General features: G+C 39.0%; 2 protein-coding genes across 4 annotated transcripts in view; both read left to right on the forward strand.

Annotated features, from left to right (window-relative positions):
• Window positions 1-18,790, forward strand: part of MOSMO (modulator of smoothened) — a 34,480-nt gene extending 15,690 nt beyond the window's left edge. Inside the window, exons 2-9 of one of the 3 annotated variants that reach the window (XM_032919849.1) lie at window positions 4,756-4,968; window positions 11,121-15,273; window positions 15,886-15,930; window positions 16,039-16,121; window positions 16,355-16,475; window positions 17,082-17,206; window positions 17,276-17,358; window positions 17,854-18,790. In XM_032919849.1, coding sequence (XP_032775740.1) covers window positions 4,756-4,968; window positions 11,121-11,305 — 398 coding nt within the window. In that variant the 3' untranslated portion in view covers window positions 11,306-15,273; window positions 15,886-15,930; window positions 16,039-16,121; ... (2 more) ...; window positions 17,276-17,358; window positions 17,854-18,790. Of the gene's footprint in view, window positions 1-4,755; window positions 4,969-5,825; window positions 5,931-11,120; window positions 15,274-15,885; window positions 15,931-16,038; window positions 16,122-16,354; window positions 16,476-17,081; window positions 17,207-17,275; window positions 17,359-17,853 lie in introns of those variants that run through there. The other 2 variants (XM_032919850.1, XM_032919851.1) reach the window with 2 other exon arrangements.
• The window catches only part of VWA3A (von Willebrand factor A domain containing 3A), a 29,398-nt gene continuing 20,249 nt past the window's right edge, over window positions 18,620-27,768 (forward strand). Inside the window, exons 1-11 of the mRNA XM_032919848.1 lie at window positions 18,620-18,713; window positions 19,474-19,572; window positions 20,471-20,577; window positions 20,858-20,983; window positions 22,296-22,404; window positions 23,631-23,696; window positions 24,162-24,287; window positions 25,466-25,604; window positions 25,694-25,797; window positions 26,032-26,112; window positions 27,285-27,442. Of these exons, the coding sequence (XP_032775739.1) occupies window positions 18,636-18,713; window positions 19,474-19,572; window positions 20,471-20,577; window positions 20,858-20,983; window positions 22,296-22,404; window positions 23,631-23,696; window positions 24,162-24,287; window positions 25,466-25,604; window positions 25,694-25,797; window positions 26,032-26,112; window positions 27,285-27,442 (1,193 nt within the window). The 5' untranslated portion in view covers window positions 18,620-18,635. The remainder of the gene's footprint in view (window positions 18,714-19,473; window positions 19,573-20,470; window positions 20,578-20,857; window positions 20,984-22,295; window positions 22,405-23,630; window positions 23,697-24,161; window positions 24,288-25,465; window positions 25,605-25,693; window positions 25,798-26,031; window positions 26,113-27,284; window positions 27,443-27,768) is intronic.

The following is a 27,768-nucleotide window of genomic DNA, read 5'->3' on the forward strand; positions in this document are numbered from 1 at the left end:
TCATCAGGACAGGGAGGGCAGGCAGGCTGTCTGGAAGTGGTTGGGTGTTTTAACCACCTCATTAGGCATATTGGCCTGTAATATTTATTTAATGTTGGTAATCAGGATTTTGCTAAGGATGTGGTTGATATATGGAAGGTAAAAGTGAAGAAGCTGTTGTCAGAGAATATGAAGGATTGTAGATGCATTTAAATGCAAGGAATAACGTTTTCTCTAAAATGAGAGAAATGAGTAAAGATATTTTCAAGTGGGAACTGTATGGGTGGACAGAGGAGGAGCAGGTACCCCAAGCTGTATGAGCAAGAGCAGTTCTGAGGATTTGTGCTTTGTATGCTTATGGCGCAGCGTAGCTGCTGAGCTCTGTGACCTGCAAACATTTGAGCCCCACCTCATTCACTTCATCGTTCTTTTACCGTATTAGTTGCTTCTTACACTGTCATAAACTCTTCATGGCAGTGGCACCTCTCCTGTGTCCATCTGATATGCTTTATCCCGTGTGTTCTAGCAATGGAATAACAGATAAACAGCCATCATTATGCTACTGCCTTCCAGCCGTGATATTGCTGTGCCACTTTTAATAATTCAGAAGTGGTGGAGAGGTGGGGAGCAAAGGGCTGGAACAATCTTTGTTTCTCTGTAGCGTGTGATTCCTCCTCGGTGGCTCTGGAGTTACCACGGAAACGGGAGAGGGATGGTACAGCACCATGGGACTCATGCGTTGGCTAGTGGCGGCGGCACTTCGGCACGAAGGGATAATACGAGGGCTTCCCTTTCTCTGGTTTGGTGCTGTTTACCCACAGCAGTGGGCAGTTTTGTGAAACTTAATTGTTAAACAGGTGATGCTGCCAAATATTTGTTAGAGTCTTTTTTGTTACTGATTCAAGTAAAAATATGCAGTGTCAGAAAATGAGCATTACTGGTGGTTTGGAGGAGTTGGGTTGGGGTAGTGTAGGAATATGATAATGAAATCTTTCACTGGTATAAACTGGAGTCCTGGTTACAGTCAGACTGTCACTACTGGAAGGTTGTTTAATGTGTTTGAAATGCACTGGTACTTTGGGAAATAGATTTTCTGGAAAAGACCAAGGACCACTTCACTGGCATTTGTTCAGTGCAGCATTCTCTGTTTTGATGAAGGCTGAATCTCATCTCAGTACTAGTTTTTAGTAAGTAGAATATCTATCCTAATCCTCTCACACTAGCTATACTGATGCGCATAATGCCAGTCCTAAAGCTGGAGGAAGAGGCATACAAGAGAAAGGGAGCAGCATCCTGCATCTCAGGTTGTTATAGCTGCCGGTGGCTGTGCAGTGCGGGCACAGGGAGGTGGAGGATGGGCAGGCGTGGTTAGTCGCTGCAAGCGGTTTAGGGCTGTATCCATCTTTAAGCTGCCTAATCTGCTAGCATTAGCTGTGCTGTTGGGTTTATACCTGTGTTAGGGGCTTAGATTTTCAGTGATTATGCTGGAATTGTACTGAGGGAACAACTAAAAGCCTCTTACCGAGGGATCAGAGTGGAACTTGGTGACTTGCTTGAGAGGGACTGTTGGGCTCTTTGCTAACTACAGGCAGAAGGAGACTGTTCAGCTTAGTATCTCTGTCCTTCCTTTCAATGATAGTGACAGATATGACTAGACAGCTAATTACTAGAAGAAGGTTAAACAAGATTTTCTGGAACAAGTTAGTTTGTTGGCTGCTGCCTGGCAACTGTTTGTTTGATTGCTTTAAAATGGGACCAAGACAATAAAATGCCATGTAAACCCACTCTTCTTTTGAATTTTGTAATAAATAAATACTGTTTTTCCACACCAGAGACTTCTGTTGAAGTCTGCATTCAACAGGAGAATTGTCACTATGGGAGCCAGCTATGAGGTTTAATTTCCTTCTGCCCAGTTTACATACACAAGTGAGGTATCCCTGTACGGTAAACCTAAATATGAACTTTAAATTTATTTGCAACCACATAATGAGGTTGTTTCTCCCAGTTACAGTTGTGAAACCTTTAGAAATAGTTCACAGACCTTCTCTTGCTGTCCATTTGCCTCCCTAGATTCTGCAGACTCAGGGTTCAAAACCTCGAATGTGGAATAACTACTTCAAATTTGTAATCCATGAAGCAGAGTTAGGAGAAAATACTAAGAATGTGCTAGCAAAAGCTTTACCACAAAGTACAGTATTTTTCCTCCAGAATAGCAGATCCTTGAATTTAGTTGCTGATGCTTTAAAACTCTCATTAAAATAGGGTGGAACAACACACTTGGGCACCAGAAGTGATGTTTAGGAAACCCTGCCCTGAGTAGTTTCGTGCAGCTGTCCTTGTGTCTTCAAAAGGGATGCTGCTGTGGTATTCACAATTCAGAGATTTGTGTTCTTTTTTTTTTTCATCTTCAGTTGTGGGTTTCTTGGGATTTTTTATGTTTTAGAAAATCAGCCTTTGGAGAAATAGACATTGACAGCAAAAGAACTGCACTGGAAAATAGTAGTTCAAGATGGAGTTATCTCCTGTTTCCTCTAAACACAGCCCTGCTGGGCTTAGCTTTGGTCCTCTCTGAATCTAACATGTTGAATGTGCTCTTATTAGTTGAAAATGTCTTCAGTATAAACTGCAAATTGCATCTGAAAGACCAGTTTGTTGTCTCTTTCTAATACATGCTCATTTCTCGCAACTGTTCTTTAGTTTTGGTTAACTCACAAAATGGAATGGAGTCCAGCACAGTGGTTCTTATCACTGTTGCTTTTGCCAAAGATAAAAATGCACTAAATTATTGCCCTGAATTCAGGAGACATGTCTGAACTCAGAAAGCATCTGTTGAGTGTGTGATGTCATTTTTATGAAGTCATCCTCTAGATTAGAATTGCAGTTTAGAAAAACCCTGATTTCTACTGCAAGTATAGTAAAATTGTTAAATCCTAGTCTTGAACAGTGATTGGGATTAATTTCCTGTTCTATGATACTGCAGTGAATAGGCTCGTTATCCCCAAACTACAGCAAACTCCTTAGTGTTTTGTATGAAGATCTGCAATGTGTGTGAGTTTCAAGGAACTTGACTTTTAAGGACACATGCACATCTTCTCTCTGCCCCAGAAGCTCATGTAAAATGAAAACATACAATGTTTTCATGATGAAAGGCGATGAAAAAGCAACTGAGAAGCAGTTCATGTAAAACTGTACTGCACAGGTACGTGAGCTGCGCAGGATTGCGTGGGTAATTCTGACTCAATTTTGTGTAATCCCGGTGCTCAGCAATGGTATGATTGCTGTATATCTGGACTAGAAAATGCCAGTTTTGTTGGTTTCGTAACTGTCACTTTTTTAAAGGATTCACTTCAACTTTTAGCTGAAAATTACTCTCAGCATCTTTCAGTTGATAAATATGCAATTAAAAGCATGTATTTGATTAGGGCTAAAAATTTGTAGTCTAAACAGAGGTTAGAGGAACACTTCAACAGTACTGATTCAGTAGTGGTTTTGCTCTTGGTTCTTCTCATCCTCTATTGAGTGTATTAGAAGAGCTTGTAAAGTTGGCTTCAGGGTGCTAGGAGGTGCATGCTAGGACTGGTTACCCTTTTGACTCTTGGCTTACTTCTTTGTTTCGTGCCCCCCCCCCCCCCCCGGAAGTTAAAGTAGTATGATAGTTGTTACTCTCTCCAAAAGACATGCTATATCTAAGCTTCCAAGTCTTACTGCAGTAGTTTCTAAGCTGCCCTCTTTTGATTTTAAACAGGTCAACTAAAATAACATTTACTTGCAATAATTTGTGGAGGAAGATGTTGACTCTAGTGTTATCCACTGTTGGTTTTTTTTGCTCCTAATTTAGATAAAGGACAATTGTGATTACTTAGGAAAGCAGTTCAGAACAAGGGAAAAATAAGAAATAGGGGACAATGTTTAAGAGATACTGGAAGACATGGATTTTAATCTTGCATGTTAATTTTGGGTTAAAATTTTCCAAATAAAGATAACATCAATATTAAAGCGTACTAAAGGCTTCTTTATGAGTCTGAAAACACTGAATTGGATTTTAAATCAGATTAATTTTTTATTTAATAGAAAATACCTCATTTTATTTAAAACTTTATGGTTTCTGTACCAGCCTCATCCTTTTCCTAGGATCTTTTTGATAGATCGTTTGTGTAGATATTCCAGTCTGCATGTGCAGTAACTCGTTAGCTGTCAAAAGACCAGCCTCTTGCACAGGGAGATTCTTAAAGAGTTACTGTAAAGAAAAGGATTTGGGTTTTTTTTAATGTTCTTAAAATCTTGGCAGGAATCAAGTGCAGTTTCTGCTGCAAGACTTTGAGGAGTAAAGCTGTATTTACAGATAAGGGAAAAAGGCATTAGACAGTTAAAGGCATTTTAGGGGGCTGCAGCTCATTTTGTTAGATTATAAAATTATTTCATCTTTCACAGATGAGGGAGTGATCCTCCATACAACTCTGTTGCCTCTTTAGCTGCTATTGGCAGGCTTTATAAGAGAGGAGTGCTTTATCCCTTTGATTAGACCTTGATTGCCACTCAAGAACCAGATACAGCTTGCAGCCATCTCGCTTCAACTTGTGCAAGCCTATGATGAAAGAACATGAAAATAGATGTTTAAAGCATGCCCCCCACCATCCTCTGAGTTTGAAAGACTTATTGAGGTTTGTCAGAGAAAGAATCCCTTATTTTTGGAGAATTCTGAGCTTTGGTTTGCAACTGAGCGCCCCTCAGAGAGGATTTTGAAAGTTTACTTGCCTCTCTGCTATGTATTTTCAGGTGCTCTCACAGTTGGCCTTGTGCGACAGTGTCAAACCATCCATGGACGTGACAGGACCTGTATTCCTCCACGGCTGCCTCCTGAGTGGGTCACTACGTTATTTTTCATCATTATGGGAATCATTTCACTAACTGTCACATGTGGTTTGCTGGTGGCTTCCCACTGGCGAAGAGAAGCTACTAAATATGCCCGCTGGATAGCTTTCACTGGAAGTAAGTGACCTCAACCTCACAGTTGACCTGTATACAGGATAAACTGGTGGAGTCTAAAGTAACACTATAGTGTTGTTAAGGAGCAGTGCTTAGGGCTCTTACTATACAAAACATTCCTTCTCTTTAAATGCCACATCTGAGGAAAAAATAATATTCTTCAAAAACCAAGGAGTTTATCTTAAGTGACTGTGATTGAGAGGGAATAATAGACTGTGGGCCCAAGGTGAGAGAAAAGAAGGCCTTTTACCTTCCTTGGGCAGTGCATTAATGGACCTAAGAAAATGAGCAGGGATAGAGGAGGTCAGTCCTGAACTGTGCGTCTGATAGTCTTTCATTCTTCCCCACTCCCATATATCCAGCGCTTATTCCTAGCAGAGTGGAATGACTAAAAATTTCCTCCCCAAGGAAGAGGCAGCAGTTTGATAGATCTGACTAACTACAGTCTGAAATCCATCCCTCCTTCAGGTGTCTCATGAATACCTTTTTCAGAGTTGATGCTGGTTCAGTTGTTCATGCTCACAGTAGGTGTTTTAATCAGAGTATCTGCATCCTAATTGGCTATGCAGGAGGATTGCCCACTGCAGAGCATCTGCTGTGCTTCACAGCACTGAGACTTTTGCTTCCCTAAGTGACCTGCAGCAGTGCTTTAGGTGGAAGGAGGAGTTATCAGTGCTTTTCTGCCTCCCTTGATTCTGCTCTGTATGAGCACTAGCATAACTCCTGACAGCTGAGCCTTCCCTAGCAGCCCTGTGTTTCTACACAGGGAAACATGTCCTATGGCTACTTCGGTGCAAAAGAAAAATACAGTGAGTAAAGGGAATAACTTTCAAACTTCCTTTTCTTGGTGTGTGTTACAGGCTTAGCCCAACTGTGAAATGGTGCCTTAATGGTGGGGATGACAGCATGAAAAACTCAAAACCTGAGGGCTTTAAATTGACTTGAATTAAGACATACCACTAAAGGTAGTGTGAATGCTAACTAGAAAATGCAAGTTTGTGGTTTACATAGGCATAAATAACTCTGTGACATCTGTGACATCTAATGATATCTAATATGAATGAGATTTAACCTTGTTTTGGGGAAGGGAATAATACAAAAAAGCACTCGGCTTCAACAAAGGTACTTCTCTGAGGCACTTGTACAATCAAAGGCATCCTTCTGACAACTTTGCTACACGGCATATTAAATTAACAGTGCAGCTCTTGCAGACAATGGAGCTATTGAAATGCTGTATCCATTGTGATTGACTTCAGTTTATTTTCTGGTGCATGATTAAAATAGCAGACACAAGTGTTACTGCATATTCCATCCCAAGTTTTCCAGGACCCTTGTTTGTGTGTACGTATTTCATGTATATCTAATGTATACAGGGAGGGTTTAAACTCAAAATGCCACATAAAATTAAGATGTTTACAGTAAGCTGAAGTCAAAGCTCTAGAGTAAAACAGGTTTTTGGAGTACTGTACGTTAATAGTACTCCACAATTTATTTACTGAGGGTTTTTTCCTTAATGCAGAGCTTGTATTTTGAGCTTTACATATTGTAATGTTTTAAAATAGCTCCAGTTGTAACATCCCTGCATCTTCAGTTTTCTACAGCTGTGATGGTCAGTTCAGCCAAAAAGCCTGGTACTCTAAAGCTGGGGTTTTTTTCCCTGTCGATCTCTTTAGGCTTGCAACAGATCCATTATTGGAAGACTAAATATAGAAGGACACTTTTATTTCAGCACTTGCCTTTTTGTTATGAGATGTTTAATAATGGAACATACTGATTTTTTCTTTTGCAAGTCAGTTATTCATAATTCTGTTAAGATACGATCTCTGCATTGCTGAAATTCTAAAATTCAACATCTTGAGTATTCATCTCCAATACATACAACTCTGTGACCTTTGCATTCCACTTAATGATGCTGGGAAATATTATTGCTTAACTTGTAAGAAAAAACACTTTTGAAAAAAAGAAAGGAATGGGAGGAAGAGTTCTGTATTTTTCAAAAAGTTGATGTGACTTCTGTGTTTTGTTAGATAGCAACAAAAATTAGTAACTTCTTGTAGATTAGTATCAGAAAACCGTGTGGAGTCAACCTGGAATACCATGAACATGTCCTTCCTGTGAAGTGCCAGTGCTGTAAGATGAAAACATGTAGAAGGGGGTAGGGAAAACACAGTCGTATCACATCTCTTCTGCAAGCAATTTCAAGGCTCAACAGCCTCGCACAGGCTGCTAGCAGATATTCTTCCCACAGAACTTTCTGAACACAACATACGACGTGCTATCCTAGGCAGGCAGGGAAGTCTGCTGGGACTGCCAACGGCAGCTCCGGGACTGGCAGCTCCATTCCCTTCAAATGCAAGGGGTCTAGAGTCAATCATCTAAAGGCAAAGGAATCCTCTTGCTCAGTCTTTTCCTTGCAACTCTGACAGCAGCAAGGAGAGCCTGGTAAGAGGGCACTCCTTCCCAGTTCATGCTGGAATTTATATGACAGTGTGTAGTTCATATTTTTCATGGAATTTCTGCTTGTAATCTTGTCATCCTGGATGGCTCCAGATTTTTTCAACCATGTACCTATAGATATGAATTATTGCTGAGAGCAGTCTCTCTGTCTAGCTAAGGGACACATGAAGGACAAAGGTTTGATCTGTCAATTCTCTTTCCTGTATACACTTCTAAAGGAAAATCCCAAGAGAGTATTTACTAGCGCAGTGTTTGCATCCTTCCCCAGCTGGGTGATTTTACTGCACAGAAACTTGTCTTTCTGGTTTCTCTGCAAAACAGCTTTGTGAAGAGGAGAGATATTTCCTTCTTCCAGTTAATACTGCACCAGTGACAGAAGCCTTCTGAAGGCAAATGTGAAAGTTTACCTTGAATTTCTATAGAGAAGAGTCTTTCAAGAATCACAGCATTCCTTCTGTTGTGATAGGTATTGTCACTTTGGGCATAGTTACTATCAAAACTAGCATGATGTTTGAGTCCTGTTAAGTGTAGTACCAAATTCATACAATGTAATGGAGAGTAGTTTCCTTCTTGGTGTTTGTTTCTTGGCTGTTGCAGGAATTCACAGAGCTCCCATAAGATCTGTTTACATCTTACACAGATTCTGGTCTCTTACCATCTGCTACAACTAGAAAAGGAATTAATTCTGTGTCTGCTACCACGGAATAAGATGCTTCTCTGAGATGTGTCAAAGGAGGAAGTGCTGGACAGAAAAATATTTCTACCTTTTTTCGAGCAGTTACCAGAGAGTCTGGTATTCTTTTGCCAGAGGATTTAAATGTTCACGAGTATGATGTACTTGGGTTTTGGAATGCAAGTAAAAATGGGGCAGGGTAATCACATTTTTAATTTACCACAGCTATCCTGTAAACATCTATCCCTGGTGTTTCCCAGTGATAAAGTGCTTCTTGAGTTACTAAAGATTTGTACCAGGTGGTGTTCTCAATGTTATGCATCTCTAAAGAGGCAAGCAGGTATTACAATGAGTCCTCTAAAGACTAGACGTTAGCTTTTTCCTTGAATTAATATGCTGTATCCTGGATTTTTGAAGTTGTCATTGGATGCTCAAAACAATTTCAAGCTAAAGAATTACAGAAGCTACCTCTTTTTGTGACAGCCACCATCCAGAGAAGTCTAGAAATGATTGTGTTTTGTTACCTAAGTATTTTTGTTAATAGAAATTGTAGTCAGTAAGTGTCTTTTCTGCATATTTTCCTGTCCAAGGAAGAATTTGAAATCAAGAGCAACTAGTCTTGAGGAAGAAGTTCTTTATGGGTTGCTGGAAGTGTTGCTGGAAATTCACTGAGTTGATACTACCAGATATGGAAAGTTATATTTGGGCTACAGCTTGTATAAGACTTAAATTCCTATCCTCCAGCTTACAAATCTTCTTCTTAAAAAATACACTAAATTAACTGAGCACTTATATATTGGATTTTCTCCTTAGTTTCTTCATTTTTTTATATTGGATTTTCTCCTTAGCTGCTGCTTACTGAAATAAATTTATCATGCAGTCTATTCTTAATGACTTGTCAAAACTTTGCCCTAATTCCTTTGCCAGGCTTCCTAATCTGAGAGAGACTTTGAGGAATCCATTTTTTATTTGCTATTTCAGTAAACTAAAAATTCAGACCACACTAAGAAAATTGCTTGGACACCTTCATAGCAGAACATGTGCGCTGCGAGGATGCACAGTGGAAGAGAAAAGATGGCTGGTTACTTGTGTAGTGAAAGTTTGACATGTGTGTGCACATCAGCATTCTGCACACACAGAAGTTATTTTTTGGTTCTGCTGTGAACTGATGGAGAGTTGAGGTGCTTACATCCTTCTGTGCCTGGGCAGAACACAAGGAGACAGTGGGTACACACTCCACAGTGCCACTAGCAGATCTCAGACCTGGTGTGCGTATGTCCAACACATCTCAAAGAACAGTGGTTTAGTAGAGAGGATTAAAGATCTGTTCTTCAGCCATACCCATGAGTCTGACAGAATTTTTCCAGCTATGTAGTTCTTGAATATAATAACGGAGATTTAATCTTGGAAGTGCAGGTTGTTTTCCGAATCCTGAAGCTATTTCCTGTAAGCGTGTTATTGTTAAAATGTTGCAGAAGTTTTGTAAATAACTGGAATGCTCATCAGGGACTAACTGGACATAATAGGAAGTGTGCTGAGTTATGATAATGTGACTTATCCTCAGAATATTGTTCAAACTGTCACTGGTTGTATGTTGCGGTACTAATCGCACATCAACGTCTGTTCTCTGGACCACTCAAGTGTAGAGCTCTTCTCTGCTTACAAAGATCTGCTCAAGAAACACATACCCAAGCTTTCTGTCCTCAGATAGACCAGCTGTTGGTTAAGATACAACTGAAAAAAGGGAAACATTCTTTAAGAATTAGATTGCATAGTGTGGAATTTCATGGATCAATAACCATGAAGATTAAAACCTTCTCGATTATTTAATGTTTAACGTCTGGTTGCCAGTTGTTTGGTTTTAATGTTAGACGGCTTAACGAGGTAGCACTGAGCAAGAGTGTAGTAACTGTGCAGCTGCCAGATGTTTTTTGTTTGTGCTCCATTTCTTTCTCTTTAACAAATAATCTGTGGTGTTGCTACATTAAAAGCGAGACCGGAGCTCCCTCTCGTGGAACATTCGGGGTTTTTCCTTTCCTGAAGGCAAGGAGCAGTTGATGCTCTGGTGTAGATCACGGTTTATGAAACCGTCCTTTTTTGTTTATGCCCAAGTTCTGCTTGGACACGTTTTGAATTCAGATTGATCATGCCCAAAACTAGTCTCTTCTATGGAACATGAGTGCTTTTGTCCTCAAAACTGAGACCTGTGCTATGCAAATCATAAGCTTTGAGCATTGAGATATATGGGATAAACTATTCATCTTGGATAAACATGGAGTCCCTTAAAAAAAGTTTTTACTACGGGCAGGTAACACCGTAGCTGGATAAACTGGAGCATGTGTATTTAGTCAGGAAAAGCATTAGTGAAGTTACATTAAAAATACTGGGGCTGCTCCAGCCCATCATTTCCTGGTTTGGAAGGACTAGAGACTTTGTCCTGGTAAGGCCGAAGAGGGCAGGCGAGCTCCTATATTTGCTTTACATACTTTGGAAACAAAAGCAGCTGCAACACTGCTGACTTGCACAGGAACCAGTGATTAAGGTTGCCAGTGGATTTTACTGTTGCTTGTTTGACGTGTGGGGAAGCTGAAGCAGAGAACACCATCCCCAGTTTGTTCTGTCTCTTAGTGGTGGAGACAAGAAGGGGAAGAAAAGGACAGCATGTGGGTCCCTTACTAACAAACAAAAAGCAGCAGTATGTGTAACCTGAGGGAAAACTGAAAAAATCAGCATTAAAAAGTCCTGTGCAACCTGATTTAGATGAAAATGTCCCTGCTCATTGCAGGCAGGTTGGACTAGATGACCTTTGGGGGTCCCTTCCAACCCAAACTATGCTATGATTCTATGTTTTAAAAGCAAGATAAAGCCTACTCAGTCATTTCAAGCAAGTTAGTTATTGGAATATCTCAGCTCTTCAGTTTGGTCAGAATGCTTTGCTTACTTTTCTGGACTGCTCTATGAACAAGTAAATATTTAGACTTTATCACAGCATTGACCATTTCTTTTTTTTCTCTTTTCTTTGCAGTGATTCTATTCTGTATGGCAGCCCTAATATTTCCAATAGGATTTTACATCAGTGAAGTTGGAGGTCAACCGTATAAGTTACCCAACAACACAGTGGTTGGGTCTTCGTATGTACTGTTTGTCTTATCCATTTTCTTTACAATAGTTGGACTTTTATTTGCTGGCAAAGTTTGTTTACCTGGCTGATGAATGTCTGAACTGCGGGACTTTATTTTGGAAAAGAGCAAGACGTCAGAATTGCATTCTCAGGAGGATGCCTAGATCAGACTGTCAGACACTTACTGAAAAGAGGAATGCTTTGACTTGTTCTCACTATGCACTTTGGATGAAAAAAAGGAGAGCCTTTCCCATAACCAAATACAGACAACGCTGACTAATCTCCTGAGCATATTTTAATGCAGTCAGGTCTGCACTGTGATAGGAACTAGTGAAGAATGCTTTACACTGAGAAGCATAACACCCCGTGTTACTGTACTGTTCCTGTTTTTAACGTCTAACGATTTGGAAGTCAAAGTATTTATGAACTTTGTGGTAGACCAGAGGGTTGCAGAGGAATTCAAGTGAGGCTGGCCTCGCTGTTTAGGAGATTAGTATTTTACATCTTCCTTCTGATGAGCAAAGCCTTTGGCACCAATGTGGATCAATCTTGCATTACTGCACCAAGAAGCCAATAGATCAAAACATGTTCTCTAAATGTATGTAAGAGCAAGAAAACACATCCCCTGCTCCCCCATAAGCTCTAGAGAAACACTAAGGAACATTTTAGAGGGGGATTTCTTCCTTATATTTATATAAATATATATAAATATATATATATTTTGCTGATGCAGTATACAGTGTGTGTGTGTATGTGTGTGTGTGTATATACACATATATGTAATATATGTATATACACACAAATGGTTCCTGGAAAAGAACTCAGAACGCTTTGCTAGCAAAACACTGTGGTGTGCAAAACTAGGACTCAATAGAAAAAAGCCATTTCTCTGAAGGCCACATAGCTGAGAGTCTTCAGTTTACCTCATTCTTTGTAGCAGCCCTTGATTTTAACAGTTTTTGTAATAGGTACAAACGATCCCATGCCTTTCTAGGTGCAATTTTAAGTTAAGCTAAAATTCTTTTTATGGTAATTTATTTGTATATGAGGGTAGAAGGTGAGATCATGTCATACCTTAAAATCCTAATTTTGGGAAACTGACACTATTTAAATTATTAGCAACTGTTGTACAGAGAGTCTCTTTTTCTACTGTGTTGTTACATTAGCATTCATACATGTTCAAGCACAGCATTTTACCATAGGTAAGCATTTCTCTAGCACGTGTAAAATGCAATGCTCAAAGTAATGCAAACACTATTCCACTGCAAAGATGAATGAACTTATTTTCACTTAAGTATTAAAATGAGCAATATAATTGTTTAAATAATATATGCCTTGTTTACTGAAGTTGTTATTTTAAATGCGGATTTAAGGGCCACCCAAATTTGGAGTAAATATTCTTCACTAAAGGTAGTTTTATTTTTCAGCACAAAGATAAACCTTGGAATCCATAGATGTCATAATTCACTACCCAGTCGAACCTTGCAGGAAGTACGATTTAGTGTCCCAGGAAAGCTACCCTTATTAGTACTGTCAGTATTTCTTTTCCAGTTAATACATAGTTTACCTAAGATTCATTATGAAAACAAAAAAAAAAAAATCTATGTTTCAAGTGCTGTTTCACTGAGCTTATTAGAAGAACTGCATTACTGAATACACATTTTCCTAACATCGTAGTGAAAGTGTATTTTAGAATGAGGTTGTTGTTAAAATATAATCAGCAGTTTCCAGAATAATCATTTATCTGATAAGCTTAAGTGTTTGAAAATAAGACAATTTGCACAATTCTTTTAAACTGTGTGCCATTCACACCCTAGTGGGTCCCTGTCCTTTTCCTCCATCTCTTCTCTCTCTCCCTCCCAAAGGTTATTTGCTGCATTAAGTGTTTTTTCTTCTGACATTTTTTGGCAAAGTTGTCACCAGGGTTGTCTATAAGCAACTTTTTTCCAGTCAGCTCACTCACAGGTAGAAGGAGGTGTTTACGGATCACTAGATTTTTCTAAAGTATATTAATCTGTAAATACAGCCAGGCACCGGCTTGGAAGTAATGGTTTAAATATGATTTGGTTCCTAATTTAAGCCTTCATCTGCATTGAGCCGCCTGAAGTCCCCAGTGATGTTGGTGGAGATAAAACACAGGGTTCAGCTGCTGGATGTGTGTCTAAATTTCAGGTGTTACCACTGCTGTATTCTAAGCTGAAGTATTCACTAAAACTTAGATCATAAATTATGATTTTTTGGGGAAAAAAACCCCTCTTTTTATCGGAAATGTCACTCTTGTAAATAGTTTAGGAGACTTTTGTAACTGGAACACAGGGTGGGGGAGTTTCTCAGCTGCTAGGATTTCCCCCTCCCCCGCCCCAGCTTACCTATTCAGTTATAGTAACATCATGTATACAGTGGATTTAGGCTTAAATGGATCATCATTTGATAAAAAAATGTAAACACTTATCTTGGAGCATACCCAGACTGTGGCTGGGTGGCTGGAAATGTATCTGATCTGCCAATGCTAAAATCATTTAATATGAATTATTAAATGATAGCAGAGATTTAACAAGTAAATTGGTGAAATATTTGAGCATTTTAAATCCAGAAATAGATGCAGCCAGCTGCATTTAAAAAACCCAACAACTCCACTCAGTATTTGAGGAGACAGCTGTCAACAGTTGCTTTTAATGAGGTCACTAAGTACTATATAGTACAGTATTAATTTATAGCAGAAAAAATCATATCTTGTAAACTGTATATAAAACACTGTTTTATGGTGCAATCATTTGTCAAACTTATGTCTGTTACTTTTGTTTTAAAGTGTGCATTTTTTTCATACCTAAGAGCATCACTGTAAAATCTGCTGAGGACTATTTATAGGTTTTATTTGCACAAGGTTTTGTTTTAAACTACAGGAAGTTCGTACTGAACATGCCTAAACTTCTGTAGAGTTTTTCAGTTCATGAAAAGCAAATGTTTCCATGTGAATCTTCTCCAAAGGTAATCCCATATTTGTGTTGAGTGTTTACATAAACTTTTCTGATTCTGCCAGCCATTATTTTTAACTTTTAAAGGACAGCTCATTTCATATCTCACTAGAGAGTCTTACTTAAGTCTTTTGCTTCAAAGTTCCCCCAAAGGTTTGATGTCCCATCATAATGTAATTTATGCACACTTTGTCATTTATTTGGCTAACAACATGTAAGACTGGAAACTCAAAATACCTTCAGAAGGAAAACTAATTCATTTGTCTCTATAAATCTTATCCTTGAGTTCAGCTGAAATAATCGCCTGGAAGCTGTTTGTCTCAGACCTGGGGAGGGTATGCTTCCCTGAAGGCACCATTTTAACCATTTAACACCATTTATGTTGTTAATCTTGCTGGCGAGCGACAGCAGTTTTCCAGGGACGCTGGTTGTGTGCAACACCACTGAGCCCCAACCTCTGGCTGAGGTAGAGCAGCCAGGCTAGGGCTCTCCTGTCAGACCTGTGTTTCAGAGCCGTTGTTTAACCACTTCAGAACACAACTGTAGATGACTTTTCGCCCCAACACCCAAGAAATGAAAGCTGTCCTTTAAAACCTTTGTGAAGGATGAAAATAATGAAGGAAATGGTGTCTGCAAGCGGGTTGTCCTGCCTGGGCGTCGCGTCGCTCCCCGCCCGAGGCCTGACCGTCTGCGTCCCACGCCCCGGCCTTTACTGAGGATTGTTTTCTAATTGGTTAGAGCATTTTTCAATTAATGATTTCCGAACAAATGTTAATACAAACTGTATAAAATGAACATAATTTTCTTCACTTGTATTTTTGTTATTGAGCAAGTTTATCAAAATAAATTGTCTACTAAACCGACTGGCCCCGCCCCATCCCGTCCCTCAGGTGTCTCCTCAGATCCGGTCTCCCGCCCACCACCGCCCCGGGGCGGCGGGACGCGGTGCCGGCTCCTCCCGCTTGGGGCCGGCCCGTCTCCACCGGCAACGCCGTAACACGCCGAGCGGGGCCGGAGGATGGGCGGGCGGCTCCCGGGTCCTTCCGCGTTGCCGGCAGCCGGCCCGCTTGGGGGAAGGGTCGGTGAGTGCTGGGAGGTGCCTTTGCCTGAGGGGGCTTGGGGGATGGATCCCTGTCACTGGCGCGGTGGCCGCCCGTGCTTGTGGGACGTGCACAGGCGGGGCAGGAGGAGGGAGGGGGTGTGGGGAATGGGGGAGCCTTTTCCCCCCTGAGGTGAGGAGTGTCTGGGGATGGGGCGGCGCGGCGCCGGTGGAGCTGAGCGGCGCTTCCCCCGTGAGGTGGGTACAGTCTGTGGGGGAGAGGCTGCCCTGACACCCGCTGTGAGCGGGAGGGCACAGGCGGTGTGAGAAGCGGAGAGCCCAGCAAGGTGAAAAGCGGGATTTTATCGTCGTTTTTTCTCTGGTCTTAATGCGCCAAAAGCCGAAGGGCAGCTCACCCACACGCCTCCATCCCCGCGGGTATCCCACAGCCGGGGCTCTCCGGCTGCCTGCCCCTCACACACCGCAGAGCTCTGGGGTTTGCGTTGGTTAATCTTTTCTTTCAGGTTGAGCTGTATAGTTAGTCTGCTACCTGCTGTGCATAATTAACTGCGTAAAATCCCTTAGCAAATAGCTCTTGCAGAATAGTTCCTATATGTGTTCTCTGTAGATAGATAATTGTAATTTCTCTTTGCAGCTGTGTTTTAATTTGCTGTTGTTCTACATGCGATGTAATTATCATGTAAGTTGCTGGCAATATTAATACCTTTTTTAATAGTGTATACTCCTGAGGATTTAAACTTTTTACTCTAATGCTTTGACATTTTTCTCTTGGTTTTTTTTTAACAAGGCTAGGTCTGTTTGAATAATGGATACACACATCAAGAAAATGGCACAGTTGTTGGACAATGATCAGGTTTTGGAAAAAGCTGGGTGAGAATACTGTTACAAAATCTTGTTGGGACTTCATACATAAATACAGAGTAAATGACTGTAGTTTGTGTAAACTATGTACTATGTCCTTTCAAAACATTTATCGTATATCAAATTGAAAGTGTAAACACATGACAAAGTATAAAACAGTTCCTGCAGAAAAAAACTTGTAAAGACTTTATGGCAATACAGGAATATTATGAAGTAATACAATAAAATTCATTTTTTTTTAGGTTGACCACAAAATCCACTCTGCAGGGTGTTCATCCACCATGCCAAGATTTTACTATGTCACGTCCAGGACCAGATAATGGATCGCTGGTCATACATAGCAGCAAGACAAATGATCTGCTGGTAGGAGAGTTTTGTTGCCAAATGGAGCAACCAAAAAACTAACACATACCCACTGTAAATACAGAGTGGGGAATAAATGCGTTGATAGGTAGACATATATTTCCATATGCACACAGATGATAGACATAATCACTGAACTCATGAAACTACATGTTGTTTCTCTGCAGAGATGAATCAGTCTGTGAAAAGTCAGGCAAAACAATAAAGGTAGATTAGTTGTTGATACTGCCTTTTTCTTCAGAAAAGGAGAAGACAATATATACCCCTTTGAACTCTGTGAGGCAGGTTTTGGAGATGCTTAATTTTTCTCTCTGGTAAATCACTGGGATATTTCTTTTAATTATTCTACTAAACTCTCCTCTTTCTTTTCTTCCTTCCTGTCTTCTCCAAACTAAGCTCTTCTTCAGCTTACTATCTGGGGGTGTACCAAAAGCTTCTTTTCCTTTGCATCCCACATCCAAAAGAGTATGCCAGACCTAAGATTATGTTGTTCTTGGACATGCACTGCCTACCAGCAACCCTCCTTAGGATGTATGTTTTTGTCACGTTTGAACAGTACATTTCATTTCTCATATTGCATTTAATTTTTTCTTACTCGATCTATAGAGAGTACAAATGAAGGAAATACAGTCTGAAAAGGTGCAAACCTCTGAAGAGTGGCTAAGAAACTACAGTTTAGAATCCTTGCAATTAACATTAGAGCATCTGGTAGACGAAGGCAGTATTGTTTTGTAAGTACAACACTGCTCTTTCTTTGGTCTGCCATTTTTGTGTGCACCTCTGATGTTAATGATGCATAGTGTTCCAGGAATTCAAGAAATGGTGTTGAAGAGATAGAGTTTACAGAAGAGACTGTTACTGATTTTGAGTCCAGACTTTCTGAGTAAGTATCCATCTTGTTTATGATTTTGATGCATGACTGATTCTGGATGCCCATCACTCATAACTACATAATATAAGCCTTAAATCTTAATTTGTTATCTGGGGGAACTTCAGAGTATCTCAGCATTAAATCCTTTCTGCTGAGGTTTAGGGTAGGTGATAATTCCGTGTCACTACAGCTGAGGTTTTAGTTTTTTAATGAAGGTGCCAATCAGGCAGGTTTTGAACTGAAGCAGCTAGCTCATTTTAGAAAGGCAGCTAGTGAATGGTTGAGTTTTCACAGGTAATAGTGCATATTTGTGGGTTATGTTTACTGTAACTTGGGTTAGTTTCAAGTCAGGACAATTGGAAGTTAAAAGTTTTCTAAGTGAATTTCAAATGTATAAAATCAGGGAAACTTAAATTGAGAAAAACATGCAATCAGTAGGTTGAATAAGTTGTAGAATAATCATAATGTTTTTGCTGGTCTTCACAATACTTATATGACTGTTCTTAGGAGTGCCACTACTTCAGCATACCTCACTGTGTCAAGTCATGAAGGTACAGAATCTTCCGAAGGTCCACCTTCAGTACTTGGGCCCTGAACCATCCAAGCAAACTGTCTGCAGATCTGGTTTAAAAAAGAAGTAGTTTTTGTGTTTTGAAAAAGCAAAACTGTTTTCCCCTTTAAAATGTTGATTTAAACTTTCTGTTTAAATTGTAAAAACTATGCATGTGGTATTAAAAATCAGTTGGTTGAAGCAAAACAATTTTAGAAGAAGCAAGCACTTTGTTTTACCTCAGGTTTTACCTATTTTGAAATGGAAATTGTTGAAAGTTATGCTGCAGTTAGTCTGGCACTTCAGTGAGTGTGCTGCCTTTCAATCACAAGCTTATATTTCATGAATGTCTTAAGCAATAGTGTAGGTTGTATTAAATACATTTCCTGACAGTAACCTGTGTGTGCTGAACTAAACTCAGTTTTGCCTGAACTTCTGTTGTTCACACATACACATGGTAAATACCCCACTCCCACCTCTGAACAGAATAAGCCAGCAACTGATTAGAAAACATTCCAGTGTTCTGTTTTTTCAGACAGCCACATATTTAATCAAACAACTTTAGGAGAAGTAGTATTTAAATGGTTAACCCTGCAACCATCAGTTGTATGAGAACACTGGCAACAGCAGTTTTAAATGCTGCTTCTCACAGATTTTGCATCTGTGAGAAGAAGGATGTGATGAAGACAAATGGTTGATTGTAACATTGATGCACAATGCAAGAGATCGCCTTAGCTAAATGTGTGCTATGCCTTTTGTCAGAGTGATTGAACTTTATCAGCAGCGAATTCAGTGGCTGTTGCAGGACAGCAGAAAGGTAACTTTAACTTTGCAGTATGCTTTTAGAATGGAACTGTATATGGCATTAAAGAATAAATTAATTTTTGAATATTAGTGAAGTGTGGCTTCCATAGCTTGTGTATTTTTGTTGTCTACTGTGAGTTACACATCATAGGCACTGCTACTTATCTTGTCCATGGATTGTTTTCTTGATCTTTCATTGGTATGTGGTCTTCAGCTTTCTAGATCTAGTCTTTTGCTTTCTCATAGCAGTCTTAGTCATCAGAACCTCTCGCTGACATTTAAACTGGAGTAGACAATGCTGAGCTTAACCTCTGAGGGAAGTGCAGCTGTCTTGTAGTCCATTGTGCCTTCTCTTGCACAGCTGGTTAATTAATCACTTACTGTACCTAGCAGGGCTAATGCTCAGGAATTGGAAAAGGATATGACTCCTTCTCAAAGGGGTGAGGGAAAGAAGTAGCATTCCAAAATCTGGCTTCCACAAAGCTGCTTGATTTAACCTGAAGGAGACGCTGTAGACAAAGTTATTTTTTATCCTTTCAAGTAATAAATAGGTTGCTTGGCAAGGAAGTAATACTGATTCACTGGTAAGGATAAACTGGGAGCCAGTTTTAATTCTTCCTCGACTTTGTCAACTGTGTCATCTTTATGCTAAAACACTTAATGTGCAAATAAATACCTAATATTTGATTTTAAAATGGTGGTGTACAGAATAAACAGTTAAATTATTAAGCTGTAGATAAGCTTAGTATTTACAGTGACTTTTCTCTTTTAAGATGTTTGGCCTTATAAAAGGAACCAAAGTTGGACTTTTGGTTGATGTGTCTCATATAAGCTATGGACCTAGACTGCTGGAGTTTCAGAAGGATCTTTTTGTAAGTCATAATAAAGCAGACTTTGGCAATTATAGCATACTAATTAAGCTTTTGTGTAACTACAAGCCAGGAACTAAGTAGAAAAAAACCCCTGCTTAAATTCATAATATACAATACATAAAACTTCTCTGTTGTAGGACAGTATGTTTTAAATGTCTTTGAAAGTGTAGTCTTTGTTCATGTCTAGATCCACACTCCAGTGTGTACTGTAATAATAATACTTTCCTTATTAATATTTGGAAGTTTCTCAGTCCTCCTACCAGCATTCTCTATGGAGTAAATTTGCCTAACAGAAACAGCTGTAAGAGCTGGAATCAAGTTGTACATAGAGCTGTTTATAGCAAATATAGTTTCCTTACGCCTTATGCTTGTCACAACAAGGCACACTCCACAATTACAGTCAGAACCTTGGTGGGTTAGTCACTTCCTCAAGTCCCAGAAAAGAAACTTGTACTTTATTGTGCTTTTTATTTTTATTAAATTCTCTTAGTCTGGTTTGCTCAGCCTTAATACCTGAACTACTGTTTAGCTCTACCCTTGAATATGTGTTAAGCATTTTTAGTAATTGCTCTGTGGGTGAATAGGCCCATTCTAGATCAATATGTTGTTTCATGTGCTCATCAGCTGAAGAGAAAACCTGATACCAGTTCAACAAATATTCCCTGCCTCTTGCCCCATTAACAAATTGGTGGGATTACCAGAGGTTTGCAAGTTTTGTCTCTCTATTCCTTACCAAATATTTGAATCTGTGTGACTTCTTAATGGAAGTTTTTCTCTGTGGTACCTGAAAATATCGCTGTCAGCTATTTTTAGGAAATTACTGGTTTTAGTCTTTTACATAATAACCCTACTAGAAACAACATGGATACTAATGCAATAACATTTCTGAATTTATTAGTGCTTAATAGATGAACAACTATGTTATAAGAAGCAACTGTACTGCCTCTCATTCAGTGCAGAAATGTCACCTCTGTGGGAGAGTCCAAAAAACATCAATGTTCATGTGTAAGTACGTTTCTCGATAAAATAAAGGTTTTTCAAACAGTGTCTCCATTTAATTAGAGCAATCCCTTGTAGATAATAGTGTTTTTCATCTTGTGCCTGCAGTGATTTTTAAGAAAGAAAAAAAGCAATGAATCTTCAGTGCAGTCAGTGATTTCAAGCTGGTTGCTCATGCATAAAATATCTTAGCAGCTCCTGTGGTTTGCAGTAATCTTCATAATCTATCTTATTTAGCGCCTGCATGTTAAGTGTACATGGTCCTTTTTCTGTTTCATCCCCCCAGGCTACATGAAGCAAGACAGTGGATACAGCAGCTGGAGCCTGGTCGAGGCTGCAATTTGCTGAAAGGCTTAAAACATGTCCTTATGATGAAAGAACTCAATTCTCTGGTTCTTATTGTAGGAAGCTGGTAAATTTGTTATCTGTCCTGACTACCAGTTTTAACTTGGGTACAGAATTGGCTCAAGAATCTGAACCTGATACAAAAATAAATAGAAAATTTAAGATCCAGGTTTTATGTATGTTTAGTTCATATCCTTGAACTTCTTTATTTCTTCCATTTTTTACTACTTATAAATCTCCTTTCTGATACAAAGCTACATTTTCCCTTTGCAGATCAGTTATCACACTAATCCACTGGAAGTCTGCTAGCTCTAATTTTACATTAGTAAAAGTCCTTCAGCACCATTAAGGATGTCACTAAGGGGCCCACACTGCTGGGTTAGATCAGATGATGAGCTAGATTTAGATTGTTTAAAATGGCATTAAGCATTCAAACATAGTTTTGAATGTGTTTATTAGAACACATTCTGTCTGTGATCTCAGTGGTGCTGATGGAAAACTTAAAATGTCTGATTTAAGTATATGAAAAGAGGCTGAGATTAGATAAATTATGGACTTAAATTCTGCAGTTCTGCTGTCGTGAAAATCTGCAGTAGCGGAGTCAGGATTACAAGCGAAAGATTACAGTAAGGATTTTGGGAGTGTTACTGTACTTACAATTTATTATTTGTATTTATTTTAAATGTGCAAAAGTGGGATGATGTAACCTTAGGCAAGACTGATATTCAAGGAGATTGAGATTGCATTTCAGGTAACTTACTGAATGCTCAGTGTTCAGTTCAAAGGTTCCAAGTTTTGCTTAGATCTGCTTTGAACAGAAGGCAAAGGTTTATAGTATGTGCACGTGAAAACTTCATTAATTTCTGTCCCTGGCAGAAGTGTAGCTGGAAGGAAAGGATTTTACTAGCCACCTGTATAGCCACTTAGGGTGGCTAAGTTCTAAACACAAAGTAAAGTTTTACTTTCCTTAGCAAAGACAATGGACAGACATCCTTACAGGTTGAAGATCTGAGTTGAAAGCTTTTCTATCAGTTTGTCAGTGGGCAAAACCACAGTTCCCAATTTTTAGCTTCCAGGGCTAGCAAGGAATAACTCGGAACATTTCATCCACAAGTCATTGTGAACTAGAATAGAACCTTAGTGCTTTTGTTATCCTTCAGGTTTTCAGGACAGAACCAAAACTGTAGTAGTGGTACCTCAGTAATGGTTGAAAGAGGGAGAGGAGGTCAAGCTGTGCTAAATGACTGGATTACATTCCCATGATTTGTTATTTGTTTCGCATTCATTTTCTTCTCTGTCTTCAGTATGGTCTTTTTCCTGCATTTGGTTACTGCCATTGTTAATTGTTTTCCCCCCCCTTATTTATTTATTTATATTAGCCCTGATCAGTCCTTGGAAATTCTGTCTGACTATGCTCAGCAGTGTATGCTGGGGAGAAAACTGCACATCCATGCTGTTACATATGATTGCAGCAGTCCTGCTTCTCTTGTAAGTAATTGTGTTAATACTTCTTTAAGTGTCCTGTCATTTGTTTCCTATTCAGCTGCCGTGTCTTCTCACATAAACTTGTGGGGAAGCTAACCTACTCATTTAAGAGTTCTTGATCTAGCATTGTACTTGCACACATGAAAAAATCTGTTCTGGAGTATTTATCTTGGTTCATACTAAAGCCAGAAGTGGCAACCAAGTGGTGTTGACAGGCTTAGCAGCTGAAGGGAAGCAGTTATTTCCAGATCATCATCCTGTGTGTTTACACAGAAGAGACTGGGGCTGAGAGCTCTTTCACAGGTGAAAGCAGAAAGATAGGGGACTTCAGGTAGGCAATATTGCAGTAAGGACAAGTGAGTATGGAGAGGGATCATAGGAAAAAGGCAGGAACATGGGAGTGAGATCATATGAGCATGGCAGTCTCTAGATAGGAATATTTTGGTATGGAATAGCATCAGACCTAGTAGACTTACTCAAATTAAAGTGATGATCATGAGCAATGGTTTGGGATGTTGGCAGTGACTGTGTGAAGGAAGAGGAGGACAGAAGGATAAGCAGATACTTTTGATTAGCTTCTTCATAGGAACTTGGATTTAGGTGTTGATTGCTTGTTTAAGCTTTTCCCTAAGGCATGTAGTAACTTCAGTAGTGGGAGGACACGACTGAAATCCTGGTTTGAAGAGAATTATAGAATAGTTTGGGTTGGAAGGGACCTTCAAAGGTCATCTAGTCCAACCTCCCAGCAATGAGCAGAAGGTTCTTCAATGAGCAGAAGATTGGATGCAGTAAGGGGATTGCAGTGGTAGGTAGTATGAAAGAAGGAGCTGGGAGAGATGAAAAAATCAGCAAAGTATTTAAGAGGTAAGTATGGGCAGGGGAAGGATAACCTAGCATTTGTACTTGTAGACTTCAGTGATATGCCTTTGATCTGACTAGCACGAGCCTGCCCTCAAAGGAAGAGAAAGTGACTGGCATTTTAACACAAGGTGAATAAACTTGACCCTTATTGCCTATTTTGTAAATTCTTTACTGAGTTGATTTTTAAGCCGTATTAAAATAAGACTGGTAAGAAAACAATGGAAACATAATTACTTTGGTTTTTTCATTACATGTATCTCAAAGCTTCTTTCTCTGTCTCTAATTGAGAATTGAATACCAACAACTTACATTATCAAAAGAGACTACTGAATCAAAGTAACTGTTTTTCTTCCTATTTATATATGTAGGCAGTTCTAAAGAACCTTGCAGAAGCTGTAAGAGGCCGTTATCATTGCTACTCTTCAAAGGGAGAGGTAGGTGACAGATAGAGAGGCAAAGCATTTTTCTCTGATGATTCTTCACTTTGAAAGGTAAATTAATTATCATCTGAGTAGAAGTTTATAGCAAGAACTGGTGCTGAAAGTCTCCATCATAGTAGTGCTAAGGATGTGGTCAATAAACCTGTGGTTAATTCCTCCTGCAACTGAAAATGCTTTCCTAAAAGCACAATAAATTTTGCAGATGTTGTTCACTGACTTAAAGCTGATGAATAGGATGAAAGCAGTGGCTTATTGTAGACTGATTCAAAATAATAAAATAATATCTTGTTTATTACATGATGACTAAATTATTAGTGGTGCATTAGATACATTTACACTCAGTTCTGCTATGCCGGGCAATCTTGTCTAGATGTATGCACATCAAGGTAAGAAAGCTGTGTCTGGTTGGTATTTGAATAGTAGTTAACTTATTTTTCTCCTTTGTTTTTATATGTACAGAATTTTGATAGCAGTGACTTTCAGCTGCTACTTCAGGAATCTCAGAAGGCTAAGGACCTACTCAGGAGCATAAAGCAGACTTTCCAAAGAAGAATTGGTGACTCACTTATTGGTAGAATAGCAGATGTATGTATCTTTTTATTTTCCAATATACTTCAGATACTTTGAAGTATCAGGGGTAGAAGGCTTTAGGGTTTACTATATTAAAAAAAAAAAAGATATGATTAATCAGGTACTTTGATAAGTGAACTTTGAATATTATGTATTGGCCATCCATTGTAAGAGCAAGTTAAGGCCAAAACCAGTAAAGGAGACATTTCTCTGCAATGCAGCGAGTTTTATAAACCAACAAAAATGTGATGACAAGAACATTATACTGTGATCATAATGGAAGTCTAAGAGAACCACTGGCCTAACTGTGTGCATGATCATTTAAATGAAGTTTCAATAGTCCTTTAAATTGTTAAAAAGATACTTCTCCTTGATCAAGATGGACAGTTACTTGAGTTGCAAAATCATAAGGGCTTGCCTAGATCTATTACTAGTATTGAAGTTGGGAAGCTACAGTCTGCCTGTTACACATCTGTCTCTATGTTGATCCTAGTTTATCATGAGGATTTGGTGCCATTTGTTCTGTAACAGTTGTCTTGGTAATGTTTCTATTTTTGTGCTTCATTTGACCAACATACCAGGAGTTGGTTCTTTCTTTGTGTTTTCTCCAGTAATGTTACTTCTAAATACTCTCGATGAAATAAGTGTGAGGAAGAAAAAGAATCTCCTGTGATTTTTCTTTTTTTCTATGGGATATTTGGAAATTCTCGTTCTGCTTTGATCTGGTAGAGAGTTCATTCACTCACGTCTGTCTTTCACCTTTGTCTTAAGTGGAAATATGCATCTCTCTTTTGCCTTATTCTCATCTCTGTACTTTTTAGGGGCCTAGAAGTTTAGGAAGTGGCTAAATTTGCTTACGGTCACTAAACGTGAAAGCTAAAACTTTGGCACTGCTGCTCCTTTTCCTAGTTACTTTTCTTGGAAAAGATGATTTCCTGTATGTACAACCACGATCTTTCCATTCTCCTGTGGGTTTTTGCATTGTGGCAAGCACAGTGAAGTTAATGGAACATCGTCCCCCAAACCCATCTTTAGGAGGATCAATTATAGCTATTTTCAGAGTGTTTTGCTTATTGAAATCCCAGCACTTTGAACATAAGTAAAACATAAGTAAAACTGGATATTTTGGATTATGGGTAGAAAAAAATATATATTCTTAAAGTTGCAAGAATTTTTCTTAAAATCCATTTTAGGTTTCCACAGGATTTGCAAGTACAGCACCTTCTGACTTCTTCCCAAAGCCTCCAAAGCATGAAGGACCATTAGTTATTCAAACACCATGTGCCCTGGCCAAAACCTCAAAAGAATGGTTGAAGACATATGGATTGAAAGGTAGCACAGAAAGAAAAGCTTAACACATATGAAACATGAATACAAGGCAGAGCATGTGTTTTATTTCATTTCTTTGTTTCTTGCTATAGCTAAAAAGTTAAACCTTTATCAGGTTCTGGCTCCCAGTGCTTTCTCTCCTGTGGAAAAATTTGTACCTATTCTTAAAAAAACAGTATCATCAACTCTACACGAGGTATGTAATGAGGACTTTTTTTCATTGTTGTCTTCTTTCTTCCCTTTTTCTTTCTATTGCTACATTTTTCTATTTAAAATCAGTACTTTATAAGTAGTGAAATTCTACAGGCTTTAATTGAAATTTGAGTCACTGATTCAGATCAAATACGTTAATGATTCAGGAAGGAATTCCATGGTACTGTAGCTTATATAGGCTTCTGTAAACACATAACTGTATTATTTATCCTTCTAGAAAGCAATGATGCAGTTTGAATGGTATGATGGAACTGTGAAAAATATCCATGTTGACCTGCCAGTGTTGTATAACTATCAGGTGAGTTGTCTGTAGTGATATGGCTTTGTGAGGGCTACATAATCATCTAGGTAGTTGTGTCCACTTTGAAATTATGAGATCCAGGTCTATTAAGTTCTATGTGATTGCCTAATGGTAATATTCTGCAGATGGTGACATTAGGAGTAATTCACTCTGAAGTCATTTTTTTTTACCAAGAGTAGCATTTTAGCCTGGTGCTCCTACAACACATAGTCTTAAAACTGCTGGTGCACCAGGAGAACATTTAAACTGTATGGGATATTGAGGACTTCATTTGCTCTTTTACGTGTAGAAGCAGCAGAGATACGTATATATGCAGATAACATAATGAAGGCCGATGGAATTCTCCCAGGCAGTAGCTGCTCTTGAGGATTTCCTCCTTGGTCAGGATGCAGATCATCAGAGGGTGGCCCAGGTTTAATGAAATAGAAGGTGCTTGGGGATATTTGCAGCTAGGGTGTGTTATATAGTGGTCTGTTCATTCTTTTTCTTTTCTCTCTTCTGTACTGCTCCAGTAGCAGCCCTGGCAAAGGGCTGTGGGAATGTTTCCAGGCAGGGCAAATACTTCTTTAAAATGGAGGAGGGGTGAGAAATCTGTAGAATTCTATAGTTGGGTCAAAAAGGAGAGTGTAAAGTTTAACTAGCTGACATGGAAGCAGCTTCTGGCTCCTTTATCACCATCACACGAGTGTGTTTTGTGCTCCAAAAGCATGCTACCTTATAGCTTTATTTCTGAATTCAGTGTCCCTTTTCTAGCTTGATTTGCCCTCATACACAAGCTTGCAAAGGTCATGTTCTGTAGAGTCTGGACAAATTGCCTTAATGTCTTCAAATTGATACTGTGTTAAAGAATGATATGTGTTTGAAAATACTGTGTTTATTTTAAGTGATGTGTTTTGTTATGAACACTGCCTGAAAATGCTATTTAAGAAATGAGAAGCTTGCAAAAAAGACCTTTAGACCCTTGGTTGTTTTTTTATCATTGTATGTTCTTATGGACTGTATTCTCTTTATCTTTACAAAGAATGAAATGCTGCTGTCAAAATGAATGAAAAACATTAATTTTTTCATTACTGTGCTGTCATGTTACATGTCACATGTCATGCCACATTGCATTTGGCAATAAGACTTATTGAACTTTTTAACTTAAATTTTCTCTATTTTATCCATAGAAACTCCTTGTTAAAATGGTAAGAATCTATGAGAAACGAATTGACTGGCTATCTGTTGCTAGCAGAAGAATATGGGGAAGTGTTTGTGAAAGGAGGTATCGTACTTCGGTAGTCCTTTCTTCGTGTATGGTTCTAGTTTGCCAGCCTTTGCTCTTTGTGTAAGTCAGCACCAAGGAACACAGGACAGAAAACAGTCAAGATGTAGAGCCAATGGTTGCAGATACGACTAGTGTAAGCAGTCCGCTTTTGAAAACAGATACTGATATTAAGCTTTTTTAATGATCCAGTGAATGTAAAGAATCCAGTGATCATTGGTCAACACAAAATGGCAATTTCCATGACTCAGGATGAGACTCTTAAATTTGAGTTATCTAGCAAGTAAGCCCTTGGGGAATGTTCTATCATAAATCAAACATGAAGAGAACCTGAGGGCCAAAGGCGGTGTTTACAGTCAGCTTTCACACTTGCTGTTAGTATTTATGTC

The sequence above is a fragment of the Strigops habroptila genome, chromosome 4, assembly GCF_004027225.2.
Source record: "Strigops habroptila isolate Jane chromosome 4, bStrHab1.2.pri, whole genome shotgun sequence".
Taxonomy (NCBI): domain Eukaryota; kingdom Metazoa; phylum Chordata; class Aves; order Psittaciformes; family Psittacidae; genus Strigops; species Strigops habroptila.